The 18,805-nt window shown below is 40.5% G+C and overlaps 1 protein-coding gene across 2 annotated transcripts; it reads right to left on the reverse strand.

The window, feature by feature from the left end:
* Nucleotides 1-792: 792 nt before the first annotated feature.
* lrrc75ba (leucine rich repeat containing 75Ba) lies at nucleotides 793-18,473 on the reverse strand. 2 transcript variants are annotated; one of them, XM_058071347.1, is made up of 5 exons: nucleotides 18,303-18,473; nucleotides 17,814-18,197; nucleotides 11,625-11,753; nucleotides 7,299-7,411; nucleotides 793-4,020 (listed from the first exon to the last, which is right to left on the reverse strand). In XM_058071347.1, the coding sequence occupies exons 2-5, from the start codon at nucleotides 18,087-18,089 to the stop codon at nucleotides 3,420-3,422; spliced, it is 1,119 nt and encodes a 372-aa protein (XP_057927330.1). In that variant the 5' UTR covers nucleotides 18,090-18,197; nucleotides 18,303-18,473; the 3' UTR covers nucleotides 793-3,419. The 2 variants fall into 2 exon arrangements, with proteins under 2 accessions (XP_057927330.1, XP_057927331.1); XM_058071348.1 differs by lacking the exon at nucleotides 18,303-18,473 and having other exon boundaries at nucleotides 17,814-18,296.
* Nucleotides 18,474-18,805: the final 332 nt, after the last annotated feature.

Here is an 18,805-nt window from a genome sequence, read left to right on the forward strand (position 1 = left end):
TGTGGGAGGAAACCGGAGAACCTGGAGAAAACCCACGCATGCACGGGGAGAACATGCAAACTCCACACAGAGATGGCCGAGGGTGGGATTGGACCCTGGTCTCCTAGCTGTGAGGTCTGTGCGCTAACCACTTGACCGCCGTGCCGCCCGCAACATGTAATATTGGATTTTAATCCTAAAGAAAGCTAATACAGAAACAGTGATACCTCGATTTATGTCATTAATTTGTTCGAAAAAGTCCACCGAAAACCAAAATGTACAAAAAAAGCAAATATTTCCATAGGAAATCCAGTATATCTGTTTACAGGAAATTTACAGCAAACAATAGAAATGGGAGGCCATGAAAAAGAAGGAATACTGGCAATTCCTGGAAAAAACCGTGAGGGTTGACATGTATGGCTGAGTTCTGCTGACCCACCAAATGGTATTTGGACCTCAGGGGGTGTGACAGTCACACTGTGCTCTGACCTTATGGGAGCCACCTGTTGCAAATGCCACATTACCATGTCTGCTAGCAGGAACAAAAGATTGCCAGAGGAGGATCATGGGTAGGGCCTCAGCCTGTGACAAACCATGCCTTTTTTCCCCCAGTGGTGAACGTGGACAGTGGCCCGGGCGACCGTGCAAAAGGCACACAGATGATCCACAGCCGCTGGCTCGGAAAGACGTTTAGAATCTTGGCAACCAATCCAAAGCGGCAGGGCTTTTATAATCACTGGCCTATTTGCTGAGTAATCTCCATAAATAAATCCTTTGAGCTGAAGATGGAAACAAATTTCAGACATTCCTTACTAAGTGGATCAATTGTTTTATTGGCAGAATTTTGCTTTGGAAAACACAAAACTACAACAAGGAAATGTAGACACATGAAACAGACGCTACAAACAAAGTGGATAGTGTTTTGACTAAACAGTCACCAGAAAAGATGCTTGCTGAGTGTAATCACAATATTACATTATTTTGGCCTTTGGTGTACTAATTGTTTCAGTATACACTAAATGCTCACTGCTTCGTTTCATGTCTTTAGAGCCCATATAGTCACAGTATTGGACAAAAGACAACATAACACAAATAGTTACACCAATAATCAGATGTTTTACTCGTAACAAGACAATGTATAAATACACATTTAAACATTTAGTGTATATTCTGATGAAGCAGGTACTTTGAATAGAATCTTAAAACAATCATAAGCCATTTGGATCAGATGACAATATGGAGTAGATCCCCGCTTTTACGCTATGATTACGATCTGGAACCACCAGCAAATGATGATATGTTCTTAACATCTATTTCAGACAAAATCCAAACTGTTAACTTGACATTGACTACAGCGTATTTGTCCAAAAAATTTCAAAGAAAAGTTACAAGGTGTTACAAGTAATGTTACATTGAAGAGACATTACATAGTGAAAAGGTCTGTGGTAGGTTTTTGGTTATCTTTGTTCTTCCCTACTTCGCTTGAAACACTTTAGAATAAATAAGTGGCGGCTGTCTCGTGTCCCTGCAGTGATACCATAAGTCAAACAGGTTTTCTATGTTCTTAACTTTGAAAATATCTTATTAACATCCATCCATTCATTTTCTAGCGGGGTGCACACTGGACTGGTCGCCAGCCAATCACAGGGCACATATAGACAAACAACCATTCACACTCACATTCATACCTATGGACAATTTGGAGTCGCCAATTAACCTAGCATGTTTTTGGAATGTGGGAGGAAACCGGAGTACCCGGAGAAAAACCCACACACGCAACATGCAAACTCCACACATAAGTTTGCACTGAATTAATTTTGCTATTCTATCGGTCCTGTTTTTACAAAGCGCCATTCTTACATTTTCTGAATCATTTCCTTTTGATATTTGAATTGAGAATTGAAAATAGATATTTTCTCTCCCCGTCCTTACGATCACACGTGCAGTCACAACACTAGCGGCTTTAGTTTTTGGAGCACTCATCCACTTCTTCAAAGTTTGTTTGGTCTGCTCAACACTCCGTAGTAGGAGTTATTTTCTATAGAAATCCCAACTATGGTGATTTCAAGGACCTGAATAAAATCCAAAATCAGAGCTTTTGACAAAAAATATAATTCACCAAGTTTAACTTCTCTTTCCGGGTTGTTGCCACTTTGCCATTGATAAGAGCTCATTGGAAATCACATTTCAATCATAAAGACATAAAATGTTAAAATTATGGGCTTTCTAACAGTGGTACATGTATAGTGTACATTTTATCTGTATTATCATGTATTTATACATTTGACTTCTCATGAACGAGATCAAATCAGTTCAATAAATCAAATCAGTTCATTTGCGCGACTGTGAGTAATTAATCGGAATGTGCGGGGATCCACTGTGTACACTATTATGGATTAATACAAACAGAAAAGTGCATTGGTGTGCATTGCAGTTATTAAGTGACTTTTATGTGCTACTGCAAAAGACATGTCTAATCTCAAGGTAACAGTCATGGTTTTCTAAAAAGAAACTGCCACTGAAGATGGGTAGGTATACAACAAATACTTTGACACATAGAGACAACAGTAAGTTTCAATGACAGTTTGTGGTACTGTTTGGATCCAGAAGCCCATATTAGAGATTGTATTAAACTACTGAAACATCGGTAAGGATTACATCACAGAGGTGAACACCAGCATTGAAGCAAGAATGAAAGCCGTTAATCACAGCTACCCGTCGCTTCTTATCTGTTGTCTTCTGAGATTGCTTTGCTCACCAAAAGGGCACAAAAACAGTGAACGGTAACATGTTTTGTCTCGTCATTTACACGTACACAAGAGCAGCATGGGTATTCGTTCACAAGTCGACATTAGGAAAGGGGGCGGAAAAAAAAGTCTTGACCTAGCAGTTTTGCCAGGATCACGTGACGGGCCGTCGGCTGTATAGTCTGTTGAACTTGTGTCATAGCTTTTGTTGAGAGCTTAACAGAACACACAATGTGGAGTGAGGCTCTGCCTGCCGGAGATTGTCTCAGTCCTCGTCGAGAACCCAGAGGGACCCGCTGCTTCCGAAGCACTTGAACTACTACCGGAATGCTGCCTCTGCGGTCAGACAACTGATCGAAATTGGTATTGGCTCATTAGCTGCTACAATTGGGCAGAGATAGGAGTAAAGGGGAGCGACAGTGAGACCCCTTCGCCAATGAATCCAGTCCTCCAATGAAAACGCACCTTGCTGCCAAGAGCACCATTCGCCAACACAGTAAGTCCACCACCGTGACTGACATCTGTCATCTGGTGCGGATTCATTCCGTGACATCTTTCAATTGCTTGGTGTCTGGTTGATTCTGGTTCACAAAGTGGTCTCCCTCCTGACTAAAAGGGTGACTGGGCCGGCTGGTGTGAGGGCGGTTGAGCTAAGGTAGTTTAGGGGCTTCGCCGTGTCACCGCACACTCCCATCACCTCTCGCAGTAGTGAAGGGTGAATTCTTTGGAGAGATGCTTCTCACCTAAGCTCCACGGCTCCAGGTCAAACTTGTTCTCCAAGTCGTCCACACCGTCCTGTGCGTCTTCTTCCTCCTCTTCTTCATAGTGACTAGGCTCCTCGATAGAAGTCTCCAGGTGGTAGCTGTATGGCTGGCCCTCTGTGTACTCATAAATCGTGGGTAGACTGCTCTTCAGGCTACAGCGCCGACGTAAAGCCACCAGCAGTGGCTGAGGCATGGTAAAAATATCAACATTGTTGCCTAGGTCTATCCACGCCAAGCTGGAGAACTTCTTGGGGTCTTTCAGCATCTCAGTGAGGTCTTTGAGTACAGCCAAGGTGAGACGGTTGCCATTCAGGGCCAGGTTATTTAGTTTGGGCAGTGAGGCAAGAAGAGGAAGAAGAAACCTCAGATTTTCATCTTGGAGCTCTGTAAAGCTGATGTCTACAGCCACCACGCTGTCTCTGTTGTTCTGGAGGTAGAAAGCCACTTGACGGACATCCCGGGTGGACAGAGGGATGCCTGACAAGTCCACAGTGTCACTGGACAGTTTTCTCTGCAGGGTTGTCTTGAGACTGTATGATCAAAGGAGCAAGCACAGTGAGATTAGGTAAAGAATTCTTTAACTTTAAAAGCACAAACAACGAGGTTTTGTTTGGGTCACTGATCTGGAAACATAAGCATGGCTTCATGTTGTGTTTTCTGTGTTGTATAACAGAGGGGGTGAATGGGTCGAGTAAAATGGGCTGGGGGTAAAAGGCTGACTAAGACTGCTTCATGGCCGCTGACTAAACAGCAGAGCCAAAACATCCGGGCCAGCCAAGATAATAGAGTGCACAGAGCTATACCGCATTAGTCAAGCATACAATAGACAATATGGACAAATATACTCCTGATCAAAATTAGACTATCAGTTAAAAAAAATCTAAACATTGCAACCAGTTAAAAAATTGCAAAAAATTTGCACTGATGGATCTTAGAGAGCTTAAAATGCAAAACAATATGAAAGAGAATTTGTTTTCAAAAAGCATTTTACGCTCTTTATTGCTCTCTGATTCAACCATATCTTACTTATTGTATGGAAATATAGGGTAATAACGATAAAAGTAATCTTCACTCGCTAAATGTACTGCAAAAAAGGTCAGTAAGGATAATTCATAATGCCGCCTACAGAGAACATATTATTTCTAAAATCACAAATACTTAAACTTGCTGATATAGTTAATCTTCAAACAGCTAAAATAATGCATAAGGCTAAAAATAACCAATTACCTAAAAATGTCATCCAATACTTCTCTACAAGAGAGGAGAAATATGATCTCAGGGAAGAACTACATTTGAAACACTTATATGCTAGGACTACGTTAAAAAGCCATAGCATTTCAGTATGTGGAATCAAACTATGGAATGGATTGAGTAAGGAACTCAAACAATGCACAACGATGAGCCAATTCAAGAAACAATACAAGCAGTTGATGTTTGCTAAATACAAGGATGAAGAGTCTTGAACCAGTCATGATGTGCTACGTATATATATCACTATATTGACACTTACTATGGTACCCATTATGTCATTGGATGGTCATATCACCTCGTACTTAGGTACGGGACAAAAAATTACAAAATTTAAAAATTCAAAAAAAAAAACAAAAAAAAACCCTTAAACTGTATTATGGAAAGCAGGAAGTGAACAAATGTAACAGTTACTGATTGTAAAAGTACCAGATGGAGGGATATGATTTAATAAGATTTGCTTCTTCCTACTCCTTTTGGACATGTGGAACTGTGAACTGATTATGGGATGCATTCAATTGTAATCTGATGCATGGTCAAATGAAATAAAACCATTACCATTACTTTAAGCAACCATTAAGCTGAACTAGGCTATTCTTCATCTGATCAAAAGTCTTTAAAAGCCAAAGTATTTGCAAAAATGTATTCAATTCCATTTTCTGTGAGGTATTCATACTGTTGTCATCTTTTGATGACAAGGGCTCTTTGAACGCAGTTGGATTGTTGAACTGCATGAACACAGCGTGCCATTGCTGCTGAGGTTGAGCGCAGTAAGACGGTCATTTTAAACCTCTTCTTGAGGGTTATGCAACAAAAAAAAAGGCAAATGGCAGACCCAAAAAATCTCACCAGCCGTGAGCTGGAAGATCTGATGGCTGTCGGTCAAGACACAAGACCATCCTGGACCCAAATGAAGGTTGTTACTGGTGCAGTCCATCAAACATTACAGCATTTGGGCTAGATGGCATGTGTTCACTTCCAATGTATTATTCTTGACTGTATGACCAACATAGTCGAGGAAAAACTGATTGACTGGCACAGAAATCCTACGATGACTTTTGCAGGTATGAAGTAGTTTTGATCATGTGGGTGCCATATTTTCCCACAATGTCATTCTTTTGAGCTAAGGAAGCATGAAAAATGGATGTCATCCTTTCAGGAAGCCATTTTCAACTTTTTGGCTAAGCTGCACTTACACAATCATATCATAAAAGATAATTTTGACACATTTTTGGAATCTATAGACAGCAACACCACCGCAGAGTTAATTCACAATGATCAAAACAAAAACTCTTAAAAGATATTACATGACTGTATTGAGCAAGATTAGTCATTTATTGTGTTACATAATCATGTTTAATTAAATTGACATTGTGTAATGAAATTATGCAACAGTGTCTTGTATCTACATGAAATATGTGGTTGCAATTTAGTCTGTGTTGAGGCTTATCCATCTTTTAGAATACATAAAAAGCATTTAATGCTCACAGGCCACACTTTGGTTATTTCTTGACAGCACAATTGAAGTTAATATTTGCCATAACTGTTTTGTTTCTCATATTTCACATGTTTTGAGTGTCATGCACATGAGATGGACATTCAGTCGAACCGGATCTGCTTGAATGCCAATACTAATACTTGACCATACCATACCATACTCTTGCATACTTCTGCATTTCGAGCTCTTAGTAGATTGGACTCATTCGCACAATGACCCTCACATCCCTGAATTGTCCTTCACGGTGCAGAAATCCACCCCCACAGTCCAATTTCAAGACAATCAGATCCTGCACACACACCATACCGCCATACCCCTTAGCAGTTTTCCAAGCTTTAAAGCCAATTTTAGAAATGATGAATGAGTCTTTCCAAAGCTTTGTCTGCTATGCTACTATGCACAATAGGGAATCTGCTGTTTATTTCTGTTTTTACCATTATTTTCTGTTTTGTGCTTTTATTTTATTCCCTACATTTCCTGTTTGAGGCTAAATGCTGTCCCTTTACTGCAGTTCAGGCAACTGTAAGTTGCAGTTATGTTGCATTGGTAAGAAGTACTTTAAAATAGGAGGGTCGTGGCGAGAATGACATTAGTTGACACAAATCTCATCTTCAGAAAACGAATGCATTATTTGCAGCATCAAGTTGTTGCATACAACAAACATAATTCAACGTTTATCTCTTGACAGATACACCTGAGTAACACTAAAGTGAAGCATAGGCAAATCTAATTTTGCATTTATCGGATTTCAACCTTGGAAGTATATTTAGTTCCCCTGCATCACACAGATGGAATATGTGCTCCCACAATGCCACTTCTGAAGAGAGGGTGCGATGGAAAGCGAGAGAGCGGCCAGCAGCAATGGACAAGCATCGCAAGTACATAAGCACTTAAAATGAAGGATGATTGACAGCTGTGGTTACCATGGCGTTCCCATCAGGTCGGCCCGTGGCCAGCTCTGTCCTAATTCAATGTCAGCTCCAGAGATGGAAATCTCAACAACTCTACATGGAGCTGCAGATTTATGTTATTATTAGTGGATGTCTGGACAGAAGGGCTTACCATGCCTGGGATTTCCGTCTGGACATGCTCTGCCTCAGCCACTTTGAATGTGGAGTCAGGTGGTAGATCAGCTGTCTGCAAATTTTATCCGATGACTTTATGGTGTCTGCATCCTGTGGAAGACATTGTTGTTGTTGTTTATTTACATTCATCCGACATGCCTAATAACATAATGGTTCTACCATATTTACTTATTGTGTGGAAATATGGGGTAATAACTATAAAAGAAATCTTCATTCGCTAAATGTACTGCAAAAAAGGGTAGTAGGGATAATTCATAATGCCACCTACAGAGAACATACTAACTCCTTATTTCTTAAATCACAAATACTTAAACTTGCTGATATAGTTCATCTTCAAACAGCTAAAATAATGCATAAGGCTAAAAATAACCAATTACCTAAAAATGTCATCCAATACTTCTCTACAAGAACTAAATTTGATACACTTATATGCTAGGACTACGTTAAAAAGCCATAGCATTTCAGTATGTGGAATCAAACTATGGAATGGATTGAGTAAGGAACTCAAACAATGCACAACGATGAGCCAATTCAAGAAACAATACAAGCAGTTGCTGTTTGCTAAATACAAGGATGAAGAGTCTTGAACCAGTCATGATGTGCTATATATATCACTATATTGGCAGATACTATGGTACCCATTATGTCATTGGATGGTCATATCCCCTCGTACTTTGGTACGTGACAAAAAAACAAAACAAAAAAAAACTTAAACCATATTAGGAAAGCAGGAAGTGAACAAATGTAACAGTTACTGATTGTAAAAGTACCAGATGGAGGGGTAGGATTTAATAAGCTTTGCTTCTTCCTACTCCTTTTGGACATGTGGAACTGTGAACTGATTATGTGATGCATTCAATTGTAATCTGATGCACGTTCAAATGAAATAAAACCATTACCATAACTTGGCACTAAGCATTCACCTTTTCCCCCAATAAATTGCACTAAATGAGCAAAATGTGTTCTTGCAGTTTTGGGTATGAAACACAATACCCAAAGATCTCCATACCCAGAAAAAATCAGCAAAGAGAATGCTCTGATTTATACCGTATATTGGGGAACGGGTTCAATGCTTCAGCTCAACACTACGAGAAATAGTACTGTTAGGAACAAATATATATACATATTCTGGACAGAGAGGACTGACTTTTTCAAAGAGGAGTGACGAAGGCTATCTAGGTCAAGTTTGAACACTATTGAATTCTTGCCAGGATGTACCGCAAGTCTCCATCAATAATTACATAATTATTTTCCATTGTTTTCAGTTTCTAAAGCTATAATCTTTCTCTATATAATGTATCGTTTCTATTTTGGTGGGATGTTTAGAATCTCCAGGTCGACTATGTTTAAAAAGAGTGAGCTCGTATCACTAAATTCCCAAGCTCACAATCAGATTCTTTTAAATTCCTATATTCCAACATGCAAGATTCATGTGCTACCATTTCACTGCTCTCCACATTACTTCTCCTGGACCTGAAAACCACTGAGCGCTACGAGATTAAATTCAACATCTATTCATAGCAGAAGCTTGAGGTGGAAATAATTCCCTGCATCTTTTCTCTTCTGTGGTACAGTGCAAATAATTTGCCACAAGCTGTGCAGCACAGGTCCAAGATAGACAGGGAATACTGCAAGCACTGGTCAGGAATGGGAAATGTCCCTTGAATGAATATCTTTTACCGCTTATCCTGAGGCAATAGTCTCAGAAGGGAAGTCCAGACTTTCCGGTCCCCAGGTACTTGTTCCAGTTCCACAAGTAGGACTCCGAGGCATTCCCAAGCCAGCTGTGAGATTAACTCCCTCCAGCGTGTTCTAGGTCTGCCCTGCAGGGCCTTCTCCCGACTGGGAATGCCTGGAATACCTCACCTGGGAGGCGTTTGGGAGGCATTCAGACTAGAATCAAACTGGCGCAGGGGCTCTACGCTGACCTTCTCCCAGATGACTTAGCTCCTCAGTCAGTATCAGCAGATTTTTGCCAACAATGTTCAGTTTTGCCTGGGCTGGAGACTTCCAACAAGACAATGACCCTAAACACTGCTCAGATTCTACTAAGACATGCAGAGGAACAAGTACAACGTTCTGGAATGGCCGTCTCAGTCCCCAGACTTAATTTTTATTGAAAATCTGTGGTGTGATTTAAAGTGGGCTGTCCATGCTTGGAAACTACCAAACCTGACTCAACTGGAGATGTTTTGGAAATATGAATGCTCAAAAATAACTTCAACCAGAATCTAGAACCTCATTGGAAGCAATAGGAAGCCTTTATTTCTGCAAAAGGAGGATCTACTAAATAGTGATGTCATTTTTCTGTTGGGATGCCCAAATTTAGGCATCGGCCTACTTTTGTTTAAATAATTATTGCACACTTTCTATAAATCCTATAAACTTCATTTCACTTCTCATTTATCACTGTGTTCGTCTACTATATGATATATTGAACTGGAATGGCTGATCCCAACAACCAGCGATTTATAAAGGAAAATCAGGGGTGGTGCCCAAACTTGTTCATACCACTCTATATTTACACATTATAGGGCTGCTGCGATCGATCGGTAAAAATGTGAAAAAGCATGACGGTATCATGATGTGTACCGTCTTCCTGTCATTGTGAGAGTGATATAAGTTTTGCACCCCGCAAAAGATGCCTAAAAAATTTCTGGTTGGCACTTCGAAAATGTTTAGATTGTGCAGCACCAAGGCAGGACGTCCCACACACGGAATGCATGGTTGTTCTGAATGCTGCATTAGGGGTCGAGCTGATCGGCTGATATCGATTCCGCCCTTTGTCACTGATATCGGCCGATACTGATCGATGGCAGATAGAGTGTAGCACCCCATCCATCTAGTTTGTCATGTTAATTTTATGCTAATTCAGACACTGAATACTAATGATTTCACCCAAATGAGGTCTCCTGCTAGGCTTAAAGACTAAATAGGACATCTTTAATCACACTAGATAGAACATCCTCTCGTCTTTGAGCATGAGCCTATGAAGGCTGCTTGGATGAGAGGCAAAATGTCATCTAAAACAACCTCATCAGTCCAGTTACAATTGATTATTATAACAAAGAATAAAGTGACTGCAGGACAAAGGATGGTGTATTAGGGCTTCTCACAAACCAAACATTTAATACATTTGCTCTGCTTGTATTCCTGTCAAAGTCACATCTGCATCAAGTACCTTAATTCCTTCTCTTAGAGGTCAGAAAACAACAAGGCTTCAAGCTGGAGTATGATCATAGGCAATTAGCATCTATGGTTGCCTGTACCCTGTGCACTTGAAGGACTGAAGTAGTCATTGTCCTTGATTGTTTTCTATTCATATCACTTTTGTGGCCTTTTTTAAAAAAAAACAAAACACATGTATTATGAAACAATATTTGTCTGGTGTAATATACAGCATATTTAACCATTAGTTAACTTAAAGATGGAAGTGGCTAGGAAATGTCACCGTAAAAAGCTAAAGTTGACAGCTTGACAGTTATGACCACAGGTCAATTATTATGACATGCAATACTGTCCTGACACTTCTACTTTGTATCATCACCATAATTCAACTTGAATTGTGTGTGGCTTTGCTCAGAAGGTGCGGCTGTACTGTTAGTACTATAAATCTGTCAAATAGAAACAATATGGCTATGTTCACACTGCAGGTCAATCCCATTTTTTTTCCTCATATGCGACATGTATCTGATTTTTTCATGTTAAGTGTGAAGAGCACAATTCTCATTTTTTAAAATGCGACTCAGGCATCATTCGTATGTGGATATAAATGTGATATGCATGTGATGTAACTGCAGTATAAACAATTATGTTGCATATATCTGACCTATACGTCATCGGATGGCGTGTAATGCCGTGCTTGCTGAGATGTTGATAAAGGTACTCACAGATGTAGACAAAATCTCTTATTTTTAAAAAGTGAAGGGGCTCATGGTTCCTGCCACATACACGCTCCACAGAACAGACGTCACAGGAAGTTCTCCACCAACAAAACCATCAAAATTATTGTCCTTTGTTCTGAATCTGCTGCTAAAAATCATTTTTTTGAGAAAATATTGACAAAATCCTTAATTAATCACAGACGCACCAAGCAAGCAACTTCTGTAAACACACGGAAATGTGTGTGATGTTGTGCTTTTGCACATGCAAATCCCATCACATAAATAATCGGATTTCAACAAAACAATCTGAATTGGGCATCACACCCTGCAGTGTGAACGTAACCAATTGGAAACCATTATGGGAACTGGAACTAGGTTTCGCATCGTGTGTCTTGTGTTATGGACAGGAAAAAGCCAACCTTTTTGGGATTCTGCATCTCTCGAGCCAAGCTCAACAGCAGCTCATGTGAAATGGGATCCACCAGATTGAGGAAGGCAGCGTTCTTGTATAAGATGTCATTGAGTGAGGTACCTTCCAGTCCTAGATCCTAAACATGAAGAGAAACAAACATAACCAGTCACATATGCTGTGTCAAAAAACCACAAAGCATCCAGCAATTGAGTATTTTATAATGTAGCCAAGATTCATAGTGTAGTAATCCCCTTGTTTGTTGCAGTTCATTGGTTCTAGACTCTTTCTTTTCTTTCTTGTTTTAGCATAACAGGCAATGGACCAGTAAGCTAAGCAGTGTACAAACTGCCCTCATCAACAAGTCCACCCTTGTGTTTCTAATGAAGCAGACCAAGATGGCAAGCACTTGTGCAGCACATGCAACTTTAATGAGAAGCGAGCTTTGGAGACACAGATACAAGACTGCACTCTGATGCAGACCCACAAACAAGTTTGCTTCTTTTCCGCAACACAATAGGCATTGATTGCAATAGACAGTTGGGAGTAGAATGCTGGAAGGTCCATATGAATTTGACTATGACTTTCCTTTTAACAAGGACAACAGTAAAAGACTGAAGCTACAATGTAGGACACGTATGAACAAGATGCAAGCCTTATATAAACCAATCTGGAGCAAAGTGGGTTTACAAGAAATGGCATCGGTCTTTTGGCTGGAGTTTGCATGTTCTCCCCGTGCGTCGGTTTTTCCTCCAACATTCCAAAAACATGCTAGGTTAACTGGCGACTCCAAATTGTCCATAGGTATGAATGTGAGTGTGAATGGTTGTTTGTCTATATGTGCCCTGTGATTGGCTGGTAACCAGTCCAGGGTGTACCCCGCCTCTTCTTTTAAGTGTGCAATTGGTGGCTGACTAAATACTCTTTTGTAAGTTGTTCCAATGTTGATAGTTTAAGAGATTCATAGCTTAAAGGGGACCTATTATGCTTATTTTGCGGTCCTTTGAATTGACTTGTGAACTCCTATAGACTAGCTACACACCATAACCATTCATTCATTCATTCATTTTCTACCGCTCACAAGGGTTGCGGGGGTGCTGGAGCCTATCCCAGCTGTCTTCGGGAGTGAGGCGGGGACTGGTCGGCAGCCAATCACAGGGCACATATAGACAAACAACCATTCACACTCACATTCATACCTATGGACAATTTGGAGTCGCCAATTAACCTAGCATGTTTTTGGAATGTGGGAGGAAACCGGAGTACCCGGAGAAAACCCACGCATGCACGGGGAGAACATGCAAACATGCAAACTCCACACAGAGAATCGAACCCTGGTCTCCTAGCTGTGAGGTTTGCGCGCTAACCACTCGACCGCCATGTCGCCACACCATAACCAGTACAGAAAAATTTCTAGTTCTTCCAGAATATGCACCTATTCACCCATATTTCTTTGGATTTTGTGCATCCGGATGTAGAGACTGGTCAGTCTGAAGTTTCTCAGCATTATAGCATTTTTCTACAGCATCGGTAACGTCTAATGTGGCCACTAATTGTGGTGGACTATTAGAAACCCTGTTCCCGAGTGTGCAAGCGCTTTTGCTCCCTGACTTACACAAAAACAGGACACTGATTATTATTTTTTTTGTATTTGTAGTGTTATTATTTTATGTTGTCCATATTAGCAGCATTTTTTTCTTTTATTATACTAGCAGTGCTCAAACATGTCCCATAGTTGACCCATATGGCTGAAAGCCTTTATGATCACATGCCAAATAGGCCAGCCAAAAATGTAAAATAAAGTAAGCATAACCTCTGGCAGCAACACTATGATCTTACACACTAATTCACTACAAACACCCTCATTAAATGTTCACAGTGTAATCTCAGTCATGCATCAGCCTGTGTTGAAATTAAACATCATATATAATGATTCAGCTTTACAGGACAATGGTGCTGCTTTCCCTGTATATAGTATATCTCTTTGGCTTCATTAAAGAGGTTTTGCTGTCTGAGGCGCCAAGGCTTCAGTGTAATTAACACAGGATTGTCTCACAGCTAAGAGACAAAAGGGGAGTCTGGATGTAAAGCAAATGATCTTACGATGGCTGCTTTGTCCCGATGAAAAGCTCACCAACTGACTTTGAGTGGCTCCGAAAGAGTCAAAGGATATTTGCTTCAACTCTTTTATTGCTGCTCAATTCAGACATGAACGTTCTAATGACAAATTCAGAAAAAAATTGCATAAAGACAACACACTGCAGGTAATGAGTAAATGTATCACACAAAGAAGACCTGTCAATTATTTTTACTCATCTCTGTACTTTTTTGGTCAATTCATGTTTGGCCTTTTAACTCTTGTGTTGCCACTTATAATATGAACAGTTGATAGTGACACCTTCACTGTCACTTTCTGCAGGTTGTTGCTGATGTTGTTGATGTTGGGGTCCCAATGTTTTTATCATGCTGCACGGCAGTCGAGTGGTTAGCGCGCAGACCTCACAGCTAGGAGACCTGGGTTCAACCCCACCCTCGGCCATCTCTGTGTGGAGTTTGCATGTTCTCCCCGTGCATGCGTGGGTTTTCTCCGGGTACTCCGGTTTCCTCCCACATTCCAAAAACATGCTAGGTTAATTGGCGACTCCAAATTGTCCATAGGTATGAATGTGAGTGTGAATGGTTGTTTGTCTATATGTGCCCTGTGATTGGCTGGCGACCAGTCCAGGGTGTACCCCGCCTCTCGCCTGAAGACAGCTGGGATAGGCTCCAGCATCATCCACAACCCTCGTGAGGATAAGCGGTACAAATGAATGAATGAATGAATGTTTTTATCATATTGCATATTTTCCTTGGGCTTCATGTTTAGCGTCTGTTACTTAGTACACTAGTGGTTTATTCCTTCTTCAGGACATTCAAAATGGTTTCGGTGTCTTACGCCTGTCAATTCTTTGGAGGTGATGCAAAATTGAAGATTTTCCCCAAATTTACCCTTTTCCTTAAAATAAAGTACCTGCAACTACTGCCACATTTCTCAATTGCAACATCAAACTGTTCAACACATTCAGGACAAAAAAAAAATCCTGCTGGCATGATAACATGAGCACAGTAGCATTTTAGCCATTTTTATGGCTAGACAAAAATTCATAGTACTACTATGTTCAACTATCGTAACAGCATTTCTAGCTGTTTTCATAGGTAGACACATATATAACCACTTAGCACTGACATGCTAGGTGTTAGCATACTAAAATTAGAAATGCATGGTGCTTGGTGGAGGTCTCCGCTCTGAGTGATTTTCTAGTTCATCTTGTTTTCACCTCTTCAATGCAGTCTACACAGGCCCATCCTAAAACCTATCCCACCAAAGCTGAAACTGAGCCTAGACATTCAGTGTGATGTTGAATCAGCCATTTAATAGGACACACCTGGTACCTAAACACACCTGGGAGGCACACATACAAACCGTTGTAATTCCCTACACCGTTTATTGGATTTTAATGTGAATAGTGCCAAATTAAAGCTGAAAATATGCAGTTTAAGCACGTTTTTTTTAATTTCAAATCCACTGTGGTGGTGGTGTTTAGAGCCAAAACAATTAGTATTGAGAGCTGACTGTACTTCTGCAGGGCACTGTAAATAAAACACATAGCTCACCTCTCCTTATTTTTTGTCAAAGTAGCTATAATAGTGGTGAAAAACCCCTGTATGAGAAATAAATGAATGCTGAAATACAAGATGTCTATGAACAAAAATATTTTGGGGATGTTTTATTAAAAAAATGTTATGGATCCCGACATTTTCTTGATGTGGTGATCAGCTTAATGATCAGCTCTTGGCCAATTTCATTTTGTAAAAGCAGCTCACAGAAGAAAAAAGGCCTCTCCTGCAAACACTAATGCAACAGCTCTTTGTACATTGACATATTGCCTTCATTTGTTATTAATCTGCAATCTAGGCATTTTGTCAGTACTTGTATACTTCAATCAAAAAATGTAAACACTTTATAACTGCAATGCCTGCAGACTAGAATTTGGAAACAAACCGACTGTTGAACAGCCTGTGCTTCCTGAGCACAATCAAGGTGTCCTAAATCCCATGAGCATGACATTGTTTTGCCGCCCGCTGCTCTGCCACACTCCTTCGACTGAATCCAATAATGCACGTGTGTGAATTGAATCTGTGTATCTAACGCCTGGACCAAATAAAGCCAACACTGAGATGAATGCATAATGAATGCAAATATTACTGATAAAAACTATGCAGGAGTTGGGTACAATATGTTACAATTCCAAATCAGGGTTGTTTGCCTTGATAGTGTCCTGTGCTCGACTATGCATTGTCATACTCCATTCGAGTTTGAGCTGCTAATGTTGCAAGAAGCTGCTAATATATATAAGTCACAACAAAGTACAACCATTTCACATCAGTACATCAATCTGGACAGCAATAAAAAGGGCATACTAGAGTATTTCCTTTTCAGTGACCTTCTTTTCAAAGAGAGGCCATTACCAAGAGTGTCATGCTGAAACATGCTTTAATGGCCATGTCTGAACAGCCGGAGGAGAGCTCAAGTCTGTAAAGTGGAAGAAACAAAAGGAAAAGAGGGATAATGAAGGGATGATGGTATGAGAAATGGTATGATATACTCTATATGATGCATTTCTTCATTTTGGTTGATCTTATATTTTGGAAATACACATGGGACCCTTGAATAAGAATGAATGCGAGGACTGCACTGAGTCACATGCTGTGCCTGCTACTCAGACAATGTTGTCCACCCACTGTCAGTGGCCTACTTTCGATAAAAATAAATACGTCAGGTAAAAGTGGCTGAGTGTGCACATTGTGATGTCAAGGTTTATTAGAGGGTGAGTGCAGCTGGGGTCAAAGATCAGAGGATGAGGTTGTGTAGTGAAGTTTGGATGGTGACATGTGGAACCAAGTTGGTCTTATAGATTCAATCCAAACCAAAAAACAAACCCAAACAACTCAGTACCATTTTCCAAACAATTATGCGGCCAAATTTGGCCCTAGGGCCCGAGTATCTGAAAGGAACGTCCCATTATATATATATTTATATGCATAGACATTACGAGCATCAGTGTTCAGCAAGTTGCAATAACACATGACATCGTTTAAAAGGTCATCAATCGATTGCATTGATACTAGGAAATAAAACATTGGATTTGAGCATGACTTATATGGCTTAAATGTAGGTTATTTTTTTTTAGCACTCTTAATGATAAAGACGTTCAACATGATTTGACTCCATCTGCTTGTCTGTGACGTCATCGCCACCCGCCAGCAGACAACAAAACGTAGCACGGCGGATGGCAGAGGAGTGAGAAATAGGCAACCATTGCGGTCCACACTTAAGCGTTTGTTCTAAATATATAATAAAAGATAAAATATAAATAAGCAGGAAGCAGCAGGTCAACTTACTGTTAGTTCAACCTCGATATTAATGTTGTATTTGTATTTTTACCCTGAAAAACAACAGCAAAAGTAGCAGGTAAACCTACTGTTAATGTCGGTTGCACTTTATTTTGATATTGACATTGTGTTATTTTTACTTTGAAAAACAAAAGCAGAATTAGCAGGTACATCTACTGTTGAAATGTCAGTTGCACTCGCTGTACTTTTTTTTAAGAAAATGTATTGAATATTGAAAATGAGAGCAGTTAATGTTGGTTGCATTTAATTCAAATAAAATGTGAATGCACTTGCTATTAATTGTTGTTGCTTTGTTTGTTTATTTTCATAATTTATACCTGATTCCCTTACAAAGTTACAGAATCGTATCATCATTATTCAAATCATTTGTGCCATGCATCACTATAGCAGTACCAAAACAACAAATAATACTCCAAGTGGTGTCCAAAGTACAGCCTGGGGGCCATTTGCGGTTCACAATTTGCTTTTTATTGGACTGCAACACAGTCTAAAAGTGCATGTAAACTGAGTGCAATGTAATGAAAAGTGGACATTTTGATAGGAACAACACAAATACGCTTTGTCATCTACAACACAAAACTGAGTGGCTGTGTTTTCGTAAGCACGGTGACCTCGGTGGAAAAAGTTAGGACACCTCTGCTCTGCATGGAGATCTCCATGTCTGGTGGCCATCTGTTGCTTTTGGACTGCATCAACAACACAGCAGGCCTACAATGTCATGCTTCAGCTTGTGTGCATCACTCACCTTCCTCAGCAATTTCAGCACGTCGGTTGCTTGTTCCATCTTGCCATCACGAAGCAGCTTCTGAATCTCCTTTATCCAGGCCACTCTTCTCATGTATGGGCTGTGGTTGGTCCTGCGCAGCATCCCGGGCAGTTTGTCTGTTCTCAGCATCAGGGCAAAGAGGAAGTCTCCACCGGCCCGTCTGTCGCCCTCCGCCGCGCCATCGAGGAGCTTGCGTCGCTTCTTGGAGAAGCTGTCATTGTCCAAGCTGTTCTGTCTGCTCAGTCTGGAGCCCATGCCGGAAGAGTGGTGCTGGTGCGGACGGTGTTTTGTTCCAAAATAGAATTACCACCAGTACTGACCCATGATCAGCGTCCTGTCAACACCGCGTCGCGCTGTCTGCCTCTGCAGCACACACAGACACACACACACACACAAACACACAAATTGAATCCAATTTGCACAACCACTATTTATCTTGCGTTTAGACCTGTCATGCATTTCTCCCACCTTCTTTGAGCTTTCGATGCCGCTAATGACGACGATGACGACGCAGCGTCTGCTGTTTTTACGCTGCTGTTTAGGTTTGTGCAGCGTGGAGCGTCTGACCAATCACAGAGCTTGTAGCCGCTGCTGTCTCTTTAATTCTCCTTTGTGCTACGCAACTTCAAAGCACACGGCAAGAATAACGAGTCACCGTCACGGTTGTTTTGGTTCGACGTCCTCGAAATAACTGTAATAAATAACTGTACTGTAGTACATTGTTATTGCTTACAAAATGTGTGTTTGTTCTGCTTTGAGCTTGACTGTATTTTAAGTAGTGCTGGTACTGAGAGTTGTATAGGGATGATGCCGGAGAAATATTGATTCCATGTACAAAAGTACTTTCTTTATGTTGAAAACTGAACAGACACATCCATCGTGTTAATTATGACTCATAGAAGATACTAATTAATAAACTAATACTAAACTGATACTAATAAAACGGAATGCAGTGAAACAAATGCGCTAAC

This window comes from Doryrhamphus excisus, chromosome 4 (assembly GCF_030265055.1).
Source record: "Doryrhamphus excisus isolate RoL2022-K1 chromosome 4, RoL_Dexc_1.0, whole genome shotgun sequence".
NCBI classification, from domain to species: domain Eukaryota; kingdom Metazoa; phylum Chordata; class Actinopteri; order Syngnathiformes; family Syngnathidae; genus Doryrhamphus; species Doryrhamphus excisus.